General features: G+C 38.0%; 1 protein-coding gene across 1 annotated transcript in view; it reads left to right on the top strand.

Annotated features, from left to right (window-relative positions):
• The window catches only part of SUCLA2 (succinate-CoA ligase ADP-forming subunit beta), a 39,984-nt gene that overhangs the window by 22,219 nt on the left and 4,949 nt on the right, over nt 1-12,816 (top strand). Inside the window, exons 6-10 of the mRNA XM_053563078.1 lie at nt 2,048-2,186; nt 4,964-5,125; nt 5,226-5,368; nt 10,244-10,364; nt 10,826-10,914. Coding sequence (XP_053419053.1) covers nt 2,048-2,186; nt 4,964-5,125; nt 5,226-5,368; nt 10,244-10,364; nt 10,826-10,914 — 654 coding nt within the window. The remainder of the gene's footprint in view (nt 1-2,047; nt 2,187-4,963; nt 5,126-5,225; nt 5,369-10,243; nt 10,365-10,825; nt 10,915-12,816) is intronic.

Here is a 12,816-nt window from a genome sequence, read left to right as displayed (position 1 = left end):
GGTCATTTTAAGAAAAAAGTTTGAATATTGAACTTCAAATGAAATTGAACATCTTTTAATGAGGAAACTATGTCAGAATAAGGTTGTGGGATAAGTACAAGAACAAGAATTTTGACTAGCACAGAGGTTTAAAGGAGATAGAGAAATTTCCTTGGTGAATAGTGAAGCAAGTAATTTAGGCTGATGGATGGTATAAATGTTTAAAAGGGACAGATATTTGATCCATTAAGTAGTTACTTGAGAGCGATGAGTGGAGAGTGAAATTTAGATGAGGAAGAAAATATTGGTTTATAAGAATACAGGGAGGGCTGGGCACAATCCTAGCACTTTGGGAGACTGAGGCAGGAAGATCCCTTGAGGCCAGGAGTTCAAGATCATGTTAGGCAACAATGAGACCTCCTATCTACAAAAAAAAAAAGAAAAATTAGCTGGGTGTGGTGGTGTGCACCTGTAGTTCTAGCAACTCCGGAGGCTAAGACAGGAGGATTACTTGAGCCTGGGAGAAGCTACTGCGAGCTGTCATGATGCCACTGTGCTCTAGCTTAGGCAACAGAGCAGAGACCCTGATAGGATAAAAAAAAAAGGAATACTTGAAGGAATAAGATGATAGCATTTGGATTAATGAATGGGAATAGTTTGTAGCATTTACAAATTAAGTCATACTGGATAGATCAGAAACATGTTTCTTTTTTTTTTGTAGAGACAGTTTCACTTTATTGCCCTCGGTAGAGTGCTGTGGCGTCACACAGCTCACAGCAACCTCCAACTCCTAGGCTTAGGCGATTCTCCTGACTCAGCCTCCTGAGTAGCTGGGACTACAGGCGCCCGCCACAACGCCCAGCTATTTTTTTGTTGCAGTTTGGCCGGGGCTGGGTTTGAACCCGCCACCCTCAGTATATGGGGCCGGTGCTCTGCTCACTGAGCTACAGGCACTGCCCGATCAGAATTATGTTTCAATTCTCAAATGTTTAAGCCTGGAAGTAGTGAATTGTTCCTAATGGTACTTATTATTTGAAATAGATCTTTACCAAAAATTACATTCTTTAGCTTGATCATTCACTGTTATTTATTATCATTTGACTCTGGAAAAATCATATTCAGTTTCGAAGAACTTAAGATTTTCTATTATAGAAAATCAAAAGAATGTGTTGTAACCTTAGATAGAAACTGAAAAAGACAAAAGAATTCTCCATAGTATTCCTGAGCAGTGGCAGCACTGTTAGAATAAACATAGACATGTATCCTCTGTACTGGTGATTCAGAATTGCTGATAGAGCTTTACACATCATGAATGCGTGATCCATTTTGAACTTAGAACTTGTGAACCAGAACTTCTAGGTTGGGAACTTGACTTGTATTGTTAAAAAAGCTGTATTGGTATCTCTAATTAGAACTCTGCTCAAAACTCCTTTACTAAATTAGAAGCATAAATATTTGCATCTTTTGGGCCTAGCTCAATGCCTCTCGTATATTAGATATGTGGTAGATTCCTGAATGAATGGAATAGTACTTGTTTGATTGTAATACACAGTATGTGTCTTTATTGCTTCTTAGATATTCTTCATAAATTACCCAAAAGATAAAATAGGGTGATGTAATATTTTGGTCATTGTTTGGACCATTTGGATTGTCAATCTACATTTTTTATGTGTAGTTTTAATAAAATATAAGCCTCCTCTTTCAGTTAGGTTGGCTATATGTCTTAGAGGCAGTATGGAGCTATGGAATACTGGAATTGGAATCTAGGCAAATGGCAAGTCACTTGCCCTCTCTGAATCTCTTTCTCATGTAAAATGGGCATAAAATCTGCCTTGCGAGGATTTTATTTTATTTTTTTTAAACTTTATTCAAATTAACATTCTTGTGAGGATTTTAAATGTTTTGTTTAACCATTTAATAATCGTAGCTAATATTTCAGTGATTCATGTTTCACTACAAATGACTCATGCTTTTCATTTAAGTAATAAGTAGTCTTTTTTACTTATAATAATTAATGTTGATTGAACATATATGAACTACCTCTAATAAAAAGAAATGTTGCTTTCAGCTTGCACAGAAGATGGGATTTCCGTCTGGTACTGTGGATTCTGCTGCAGAAAACATGGTCAAGCTTTACAACCTTTTTTTGAAATACGATGCAACCATGGTAGAAATAAATCCGATGGTAGAAGATTCAGATGGAGCTGGTAAAGTATCTTTTATCAAACATGGTAATGTATTTATCCATCTAGCAGATGCTTCCCAAAGGAGGTTCATCTCATAAAGATGTGAACTCATTCCTATTCAGAAGCTTATTTTATAATAAATAGAATGAATATGAGCAAATATTAAAAAGACCTGTTAAAACAAACACCTTGTGTGCGTGTGTGTATGTATATATTCACAGAGAGTATAGTGGCCAATAGCCACATGTGGCTATTTAAAGTAAAGTAATTAAAATTTTATAAGATTTTAAAATTTAGTTCCTAAGTTGTACTATTTACATTTCAAATGCTCAGTAGCCACATATGGTTACCATATTGTATAACACACAGAGAACATTTCTATCATGGCAGAATGATTGGGCAGTGCTGGGTTAGCGTCTCCAGTGTGGTGGTAAGTGACTGTAGTTTTGGGGGTTAGTTTCAGACTTTAGAGATATGATGGATCTTTACTGTGCATACTCAAATACTACAGTCATTTTAATATTTTTAGCTACTAGAGAAGTAAGAAGATTACTTTGTTACTTGGACAGGTCTCCTTTTGCATATGCTTAATTGGTAAATCAGATTTGAATCATCATGCCTTCCACATATGGAGTCTTCTAAAAAAAATTTAAGTTCCTTTTACCAAGTTTAAAGTTTCCTCAGTATTTTATATTAACTGCTTGTATTGCTATAATTTATTTGATTTTGTTTTAAGTCCCTTTGGACAATTCTAATCTTCTTAAGCATTTCAAGATTGTTTTCCAGGCTCAGCACCTGTAGCTCAGTGAGTAGGGTGCTGGCTACATACACTTAAGCTGGCGAGTTCGAGCCTGGCCTGGACCTGCTAAAACTACAATGACAACTGCAACCAAAAAATAGCTGGACATTATGGAGGGTGCCTGTAATCCCACCCAACTACTTGGGTGGCTGAGGCAAGAGGATCATTTAAGCCCAAGAGTTTGAGATTGCTGTGAGCTATGATGCTATAGCTCTCTACTGAGGGTAACAAAGTGAGGCTCCATCTCAAAAAAAAAAAAAGAAAAAGAAAAAGGAAAAAGATTGTTTTCCACTGTTATACTTCTAAATAGTTACATACTTTGGTCATTTGTATGGTAGAATAAAGAATGAGTAAATTCTCTTGTTATAATAGAGGTAGTTTAAAAAACTGAAAATAAATTTGTTTAGGAGTGAAGGCTGATGCATGCTTTTAAAATGAAGCCTCAGTGGAGAATTATCTGTATTAAACACATATTTCTCCATCTGCCTCGGCCTCCCAGAGTGCTAGGATAACAGGCATGAGCCATCATGCCCATCCCCATTTTTATAGTTTTATCCTCTGCTGAGATTACCTCTCTGTTCCTTTATCATGACCATATTTTCCCTTAAATGTTTAAACGTGGTTGATCACAATCCTTGGAAATTCTGAATCTTGGGGTCATTTTGAGTTTGATTTCATTTGACTGCTCTTTTTACTATACTGTACATTTGAGGAGATACAGTTTGAAGACAATTCTGTTACTTCCTTTGAAAGAATAATTGATTTTTGCTATTATTGGTACCTAACTGATCTGAATTCTAAACTTTTTCTCCTTTCTTGGGCAGCAGCTGAAACCACTCACTTCTCTCAGCCTTCCATTGTTCAGGCATTGCAAGCCAAATGTTGTAATTAGATTGGAGTGAGGAAGGATAGAGTACTGAAAGATGGGTAGCATGCTGGAGGAAAAAGCCTGATTGGAATGAGTGTATATAGAGAGGCAGGAGATAAATTTGGTATAAGGAATTTAAGCAGAGGGTTTGGCATTTATTTATTTACTTATTTAGAAACAGAGTCTCACTTTGTCACCCTTGCTAGAGTGCCGTGGCATTGTAGCTCACTGCAACCTCAAACTCAGATTCAAGCAATCCTCTTGCCTCAAGTAGCTGAGACTACAGGCACCCACCATAACACCCAGCTATTTTTAGAGATGGGGTCTGGCTCTTGCTCAGGCTGGTCTTGAACTCTTGAGCTCAAGTGATCTGCCCACGTCGGCCTTCTAGAGTGCTAGGATTACAGGCATGAGCCACTGCATTTGGCCTGGGGTTTGGCCTTTAGTAAGTATTTTAGGCTTTATGGGTCACATATGGTCTTGGGTGTGGCTGTTTTTTTTGTTCTTCTCCACCTCTCTTTATCTCTTTCTTCTTCACAATCCTAAAGTGTAAAACCCATTTCTAGCTCACAGCATAGGCCAAATGTGGCTCATGGGCTTACCCCTCTTTTAGACAGACAAGTCCTTCAAGGAGTTGTGCTATATAACAGGTGAAGAGTAAGGGGGAGGTGAGAGTTAAATTTTTTTTTCTTTCTTTTTATTAAGATGGGGAAATAACAAGCATTTTTGCAATGTTTCAATGAGATTTAGCCAATTTAGAAAGGTAGGGAGTTTATGATGTAGGAAAGACAGAATTGCTAGAACAATCTTCTTGAATAGATGAGACAGGATGGGATCTAGGGCCCAAGTGAAGAGACTAGCTAGGAACATGGACACCTGATTGTTGATAATTTTTAAATAATTCAAAATGTTTGGGTTTTTTTCCCTTCTTTATCTCATGCATAAGATGGATATAGAACCATTCTTTGGTAGAACTTTGATGGGCAATTTGAATTCATTGTGAACACAAATTGAAATACTTTCATTAAATAACAAAAATAAAATGTGTCTTTTTCTTAAAGAATGTTTGATAAACAGTTTATTGTGCCTGCCTCGAAATTAAGATTACTTTGTCTTTTCTTCCTTTCAAAGTGCTATGTATGGATGCAAAGATCAATTTTGATTCTAATTCAGCCTATCGCCAGAAGGAAATCTTTGCTCTACAGGACTGGACTCAGGAAGATGAAAGGGACAAAGATGCAGCTAAGGCAGATCTCAACTACATTGGCCTTGATGGAAATATCGGCTGTCTAGGTATCTTATCATCTGTTCTTATGTTAGAGTTGTATTTGTTAAGTTTAATATATTTTCTCTATGTTTGCTGCTTATACAAATGATTTTCCCCTCTTGATAGTAAATGGTGCTGGTTTGGCTATGGCCACAATGGATATAATAAAACTTCATGGAGGGACTCCAGCCAACTTTCTTGATGTTGGTGGCGGTGCTACAGTCCATCAAGTAACAGAAGCATTTAAGCTTATCACTTCAGATAAAAAGGTAAGGGCAGGACTTAAGTTTTAGAATTTGAATTAGAATTCAGAATATATATATGTCTCTGTGTGTGTGTGTGTGTTTATTGGACGTGGGAATACCTGGGCCCTTCCTTACGGTATTTCTAGTCTGACTTGGGTGATAAACAGAATGTAGTGCTGTGGAAGAACAGAAGACAGCTGGTAACTGGGAGAATCAGATGATTATCACTGAATGGATGATACCTTGAGCTGTCTTAAAAATTAAATGAGTTAGGTGTGGGGAAGAAAATGTGCAAAGGCATGGAACCCAGAGGCCCATTATATTCATGGGATGGTAAGATATGTAAGTGTAAGAATATAGCACTATTGGGATAAATGATAAGAGATAAAGTTGGCAAACTTGAGACCATGTTTTGAAGATCCCTGGATTTATAGTTAAGGAGTTTGGAATTTAGCCTTCCTAGCCCAGCACATACACAAACACTTTTATCTATCCCCTGCCTTTTGTTTGTTTGTTATTTATATCTTTTTAAAAGAACATAAGTCTGCTAGTAGAGAGCAAAATGGGCAGTAGAGACACAAAGGGGAAATTAATTTGGTGGTTATGCTGACTTGTCCAAAAGATGAAGAGGTCCCTGGCAAAGGTAGTATCAGTAAGAACAGAGCAAAGAAACCTAATTTAGAAGTATTTCTGTGATACAAGTCATTAAATTCATTTTTTTTTCCTTTTTTGGGGGGTGGGGCAGAGGCTATGGAGAGGGGTTGGTTAAGTAACTAACAGGATTTTTGGGTGGGGAGAATCATTGGGTGGTGATGCCTTTCATGCTATCAAAGGCAAAATAGAGGAATAGGTATTTCTGAATGGATGTGCTAGGTTTGGGTTGTGTTGACTGTATCTAACAGAGAGAGTTGGTTATAAAGATACATGTATATACTTCCTATAATGGTTTGGGGTACATTTAAGAGTTCTCAGCATATTGAAAAAAGAAGACTTAACTGTTGGTGAGAGGATCCATGTGAGTGAGATGAGGAAACCAGGAAAGGAACCTGAATCCTCAGTGTTGAAAGCTTGAATAGAAGAGGAAGACCCAGAAGAAAGAAAGGGAACAAATTGACAGAGAGATTAGAGCAGAGCAGGAGAGAGTTTTGAGAAGTAAGGCAACAATGGTGAATGCTGTAGGAGCCATCTAGCAGAATAAGGACTACAAGAGATGATTGGGAGCCTTGGTAAGAATGGCAGAGGGAGGTTGCAATGGAGCAAGTTGTGATTGGGAATTAAGGGATTGGAAACATCCAGGAAGATAACTCTTTCTCTTCCAGGATTTGTTTTTTTAAGACCTAAGGGTCATGGTGTTTTATCATGGGGATATGATGTGGAAGGGAGATTCACTTTTTATTTCTTTCATTAGTTCTAGAAGGCCATAAAAACAGGTATGTAAAAAAGCTTCCATGATCCTATTTATATGTACATTAGAAGGCACGTCCAGATTTTACCGTAAATCTTCAATGTATTGTTTGAGCAGTACTAATTTAATACCATTATGTTCTAGATGAAGTTTTACATTTCTAAGCTATTGCTGTTCTCTTGGGAACTGAATTCTTTTTCTCTGAGGCTTTGGATTAGTACCTTTTATGTAGTAATTGGCATGTGCCAAGGCAATAAGAGATTGGAATCTCCCTCAAGTCCCAGCATCATGAGTAAGATGGAGCCAGGTGGTAGGCATTTCTTAGCACCTATTTCCATCCAATAAGAGCACCAGGTCCATTTAGCTAAACTGATTCCAGAGAGTAGATGGAATTGCATTGACTTCAACTAATTTCAGAGTGCTTTTTATTTGTGTGTATGTTGAATGCTTTTTACAATTTAAGGAATGATCTGTTTTGAAGGCAAAATTACAAATCTTGAAATTAAAGAGACAGAATGCAAAGGAGCCAAAACTGTAAATCATGTGTTTGGGAAGTAAAGACCAGAAGTTAACTTTCGAAAAATTCACAAAAATTTTATACTCTTTCTGTAAATATTTAAAAAAAAAATCAACAATAGCTATAGGTCAAAATAGCCACATTTGGAACACTTTTTGTTCTTAGTATTTTTAGTTAAAACCTGGTTCTAAGCCTAAAAGTAGGCTTGATTTTGCTGTAATTCTTTTACCACTGCCTTGGCACACAGAAACCTTTTTAAAAAGACACTCTGTGAAGTCTTTTGTTAACATAGTCACACACTGATCTACTGTGACCACAGTAGTCTTGGTGACCAAAGTCATTTCTCTTTTATCTTTAGAAACCTAGGTGGGAACAACCAGCCCGGACAAATCAGAAGCTACTGTGTGTGTGAATGAACATTCCCCTTTGCTTCGTACATCTATTTTGGATTGTATATTACGTTTGTGTATTTATGCTTTGATTCATAGTAATTTCTCATGTTATAAAATTGATTTGCACTGAACACAAACTGTAAATAAATAAACACATGTCTGAAAGAGCCAAAAAAGAAAAAAAAACCCCAAAATTATCTTTTTTAATTCAATGAAAAATTTGTTCTTTTTTATTTTCTGTGTGTGAATTATGTTCAACTCACATGGTGCTAGGATACATTTTTCACTGCATGCCTTGAGAGTTATATGTGACCTATGACATACTTATTGAATTTGTTTCTGAGAATTGAGTCTTTTGTCATTCCACAAGTATTTACCTGTGTCTGGAGTAGACCTTGGGTAGGCCTGGATGATGACCTTGAATCATATCCAACAATGTCACATTGCCACTTGCTATCATATGGATTTGGTTCAAAGAGCCATCAGGCAGACATTCAGAGGGAAGTGCATGATCGGAAGTTTTGGTAATTGGAGAACACAGTCCAACACATGTGGCTCACTTGGGCAGATGGCTGGAGCAAGGTGACAGGAGGTGGGGGAGACATGTCAATGGACAGCAAAAACAACGAGCTGAAGTTTCACAGTGCACAGGCATGCTATGGGCCTTCTGCCTATCCACCTAGTTGTGTATGCTTCACGAGGCCCCAGGCTCCAAGCTCCAATCTAGTTTGAGTGAAATACAACTCACATGGCAGTTAATGTGTTAATGAAAGCACAGGAGGACTTAGTGCTATTACTTGAAGGCAGGTGAGGTTGGGAAGAGCTTTGTAGTATATGTTTGCTTGCTTGTTTGTTTAGAAGACCAAGAGGATGAGCTGTTTCTACATGGAGAAAGAGATTTAAAGGTAAAGAAGACAGTGAGTGTAGCTAAAGGAGTGAAACCCCGAAGGAAGTGCCATACATAATTAGTTAGAGAAGAAGTGCAGTGAATAGGTGGCCAGGTGAGCTTTAAAGAGGAGACCGTTCCTGTCTTGAGGTGTTAGTGGAGAAAGTCACCTAGTTAGTGGTCATATGCTGAAAGGAGAGAGCCAGGGTGTAGGACAGGAGGTTTACGAAGAGAGCTGAAAGTGTGAGGCAGACTGCTAAGGAGATGATTGCTGATGAATCACCCTTAGGATGCTCTTCAGATTGAGCTAGTGTTTCAGGTTTTGGTTTTGATTTTTCCTTTTTTGCTTCTCTTTGTATAAACCATGGCTAGAATCATACAAAGATGCATTGTTTGAACTGGGAAGCAGAGGAAAAGATGCAACTGAATTAATTGGCAGGGAACAGGGTCGTTGAATTGCTCAGTCGTGGGTTCCGTGTTCTGTAGTGAAGAAAGATTGGTTGAGAGCTGACAGATTAGGAGAGTAGAGAGGAAAAACTTGGGTTTCATAGAATTAGAGGTGAAAGGCATTAAAGGTGAAAGGGGAGGAGTTTGAGCAGACAGTGGGGTTTACACATTTGGTATTTTGGTTGAGTCCAAGATTTGTGCTTAGTAATAATAAGTTGTAATGGACTAGAGGTGAAAGTGGCTTCGTAGAGATCCAGGAACTTTAAGGGTAGAGTGTTAGATTATATCTTGTTTAGAAAAGACGATATGACTTGGAATGATGCCATGTAGTGAATATTGAAGCTGTCAAGAATGAGGTGGGAGGGAGGTAAGAGGTGACAGTCTACTAGTCCATTGTGAATTCTAGACCTTCTTTTCTTGAAGGTCTAGAAATAATACTGGTAAAGGTAAGGGATACATAACATTGTGTCTCAGTTATCTTTAGGTCATGGCATTCACAGAACATATTTCATTGGGGCCTTAGATGTAGATAGAGAAGGTTGCTTAGTCCATATCTACTTGTCCCAAAGCTCCATCTGTCCTAGAACCTTCCTAGCTATTCTAAAGGTTGGGGGAGCAATAGTTTGGTTGGTGTATCTGTAACCCATTTGTATTTCACTGTCTGAGAAGCTCTGGTGTAGCTGAATGAACTAAACTTTTTATAAAAGAAAAAAGAAAAGAATATTTTGGAAAGGGTTAAGAGAACTGTGAGTGTGGTGGTGAGAGTACTGACCCAAACAGGCCCCGAGGTTTGGTTGTGAAGTGTAGCCAGGAGTGGGCACACAGAAGTTAGATGATTCTGGGGGCCTACTTTGTGTGAAAAGTTGCTTGCATTATTGAGGCTAAAGAAATGGCCTGTAATGAACACTAAATTGGAGATCTTGCATGTGACATTGTCTCCTAATATGACCTGATGTAGTCATGCTGGTGAACAGCTATGGTTAATAGAAGAAAATAAAAGGAGTTAGAAGGTCTTGATCATACAAGTGTAGTGTAGTATAGAAGGAGCTGTGAACCAGTTGTTCATATTACCCAGGGAGATGGAAATAAGTTCGGGTGGGCTGTGGATTGCATGGACTTGAATAATAAAAGCTAAAAGAGATACATTAGTTTGGTCTGGTAATGTTTCCGTGGAATTGATGTTTGTCATGAAGCACAGATACTGGTAATCATTTCTTTTAAATTTTAATCTTCCAAAACATTTTTTTCACAGGTACTGTCTATTTTGGTCAACATTTTTGGAGGAATCATGAGATGTGATGTTATTGCACAGGGTATAGTCATGGCAGTAAAAGATTTGGAAATTAAAATACCTGTTGTGGTACGGTTACAGGGTGAGTGTCAAAGATATCTTTCTGTTGCTCCTAATTGGTTAAAAGCTCATGTTTGCATGGAGTTTAGTTCATTTAAAATATAGTTTGCAAAAGCCGTGTCTTTTAAATGAAAGCTTTATTCAATATAAAATTTAAAAAGCAGTTTTTAAAAAATTTCTAACAACAGGGCAAAAATGTTCATAGTTTTGCTTGGTATAATTTGCTACCTTTTTATTTGTTGCGATTTGTCTTGAATTCTTTCTGACTTGCCTGAATTACCATGGACATGATAAGATGAAATGGATTATGAGGTGATTCTGGGCTTTATGTTATTTTCTTTGGTTTAGAAGCATTTTTGTTAAATGGTGGACATACTCTTATTTTGAAGTTTCATACCCATAGCATGTTATAGGAAATATTTTAAATGCTTTTGTGTATATACTTAAAACAAACTTACCTGTATTTTCATAAATCATTTTCAGGTACACGAGTTGATGATGCTAAAGCTCTCATAGCAGACAGTGGTCTTAAAATCCTTGCTTGTGATGACTTAGATGAAGCTGCTCGAATGGTAAATGAGCTATGTTAATTTAAGGACAAATTTGCAGAATGTATAAAGAATTTATAAATACCAAGCTTCTAAAATAAACCATATTAATATTGCTAATAGTGTTTCAGCTAAATATTATGAGTATAATGAACTGTTAAAGAAAAAAGTTAGGGCTGGGCGCGGTGCCTGTAATCCTAGCACTCTGGAAGGCCGAGGTGGGTGGATTGCCTGACCTCAGGAGTTCAAGACCTGCCTCAGCAAGAGCAAGACCCCCTCTTTAAAAATAGCAGGGCATCGGGCAGCGCCTGTGGCTCAGTGAGTAGGGCGCCGGCCCCATATGCCGAGGGTGGTGGGTTCAAACCCAGCCCCGGCCAAACTGCAACAAAAAAAAAATAGCCGGGCGTTGTGGCGGGCGCCTGTAGTCCCAGCTGCTCGGGAGGCTGAGGCAAGAGAATCGCGTAAGCCCGAGAGTTAGAGGTTGCTGTGAGCCGTGTGACGCCACGGCACTCTACTCGAGGGCGGTACAGTGAGACTCTGTCTCTACAAAAAAAAAAAAAAAAAAAAAATAGCAGGGCATCAGGAGGCTGAGGCAAGAGGATCACTTGAGAACGGGTAGGAGAACTGTGAGTGTGGTGGTGAAAGAGTGCTGACCTGAATAGCTCCCGAGGTTTGGTTGTGAAGTGTAGCCAGGAGTGGGCACACAGAAGTTAGATGATTCTGGGGACCTCCTTCCTCCTTATGGAATTAAGAGCACCAATTACAAAATATTCCTGCTCCATAAAATCAAATGCTGTGAGTTTGAGGTTGCTGTGAGCTGTGATGCCACAGCACTGTACTGAGGGTGACAAAGTGAGATTCTGTCTAAAAAAAAAAAAAAGGAAAAAGAAAAAAGTTATTAATTAATGATATGTGTTAAAGAATGGGAAGTCAGATTATTCAAGGGAACCACTTTGATAGATATAGAGACTACTACAGTGGGGTTTTGCAGTGGGGTAGAATGATTAGGCTCAACTCCAAACACAACAGGGAATTGTAGGAATTTATTACCAAAGGAGCAGGGTGGAGTCAGTGGATGAAAAATTGCTAAGAGGAAACATTTTGGGCAGAGGGAATCCTGCCAAAACCAACATAAGCAAGATTCTTGCTGAAATTGGAGAATGCAGAGACAGACACAGAAGTCCAAAAGTCAGGGCCAAGTTGAGAAGATGGGGCTGATGAGCTCAATGAGCATTTTTGGTCATGAGAGAATCTTTGTCAGAATGTTTTATGCCTATGATTCATCTTACACAATGATCAACTCATAGCCAGTCTTGTTTCATGTATTCTTACCTACATTTTTCCTCACCCATGATAATTTTGAAAGCAAATCTCAGGCATATTTTATCTTTTATCTATCAAAGATAAAGATACTGATAATGGTATAAAGGAATTACTGTTTGTTTTAGGTGGGGTAATGGTATTTTGGTTACGTTTTATAACAAACCTAGTTAGTGTTGAAATTTCTCAGTTTCTCTCGTATCTTTTGTTTAAATTCTTTGCTAGAATTAGGATTAAAATAAGTCTCTGCATTGCCATTGGTTAATTTGTCAGTAAGGTTTTAATTGTCCTGCTTTTCCTATGCAAAATGTACTTCACAGTTTCCTCCTTGTTTTTTTGTTTTTAAAATTCTTTTGTATAGTTTATTTGTCAGAAAATCCAGGCTGATGGTCCTGTAGAGTTTCTCAGTCTAGATTTTACTGATTGCATCTCTGCGATGTCGTTTTCTATCCCTTTTATTTCCTGTAAACTGGAAGTTCAGTTTAAAGGCTTGGCCATATTCACATTTGATTTTGTGGAGCAGAGAGCAGGAATATTTTGTGGCTCGTGCTCTTAATTCCATAAGGAGGAATATAATATCACAGTATTTCTCTTTTTTGGTATTAG

Source organism: Nycticebus coucang, chromosome 15 (genome assembly GCF_027406575.1).
Source record: "Nycticebus coucang isolate mNycCou1 chromosome 15, mNycCou1.pri, whole genome shotgun sequence".
Classification (NCBI taxonomy): domain Eukaryota; kingdom Metazoa; phylum Chordata; class Mammalia; order Primates; family Lorisidae; genus Nycticebus; species Nycticebus coucang.
The sequence above is the reverse complement of the archived record's forward strand: the minus strand, read 5'-3'. Positions and strand labels throughout refer to the sequence as shown.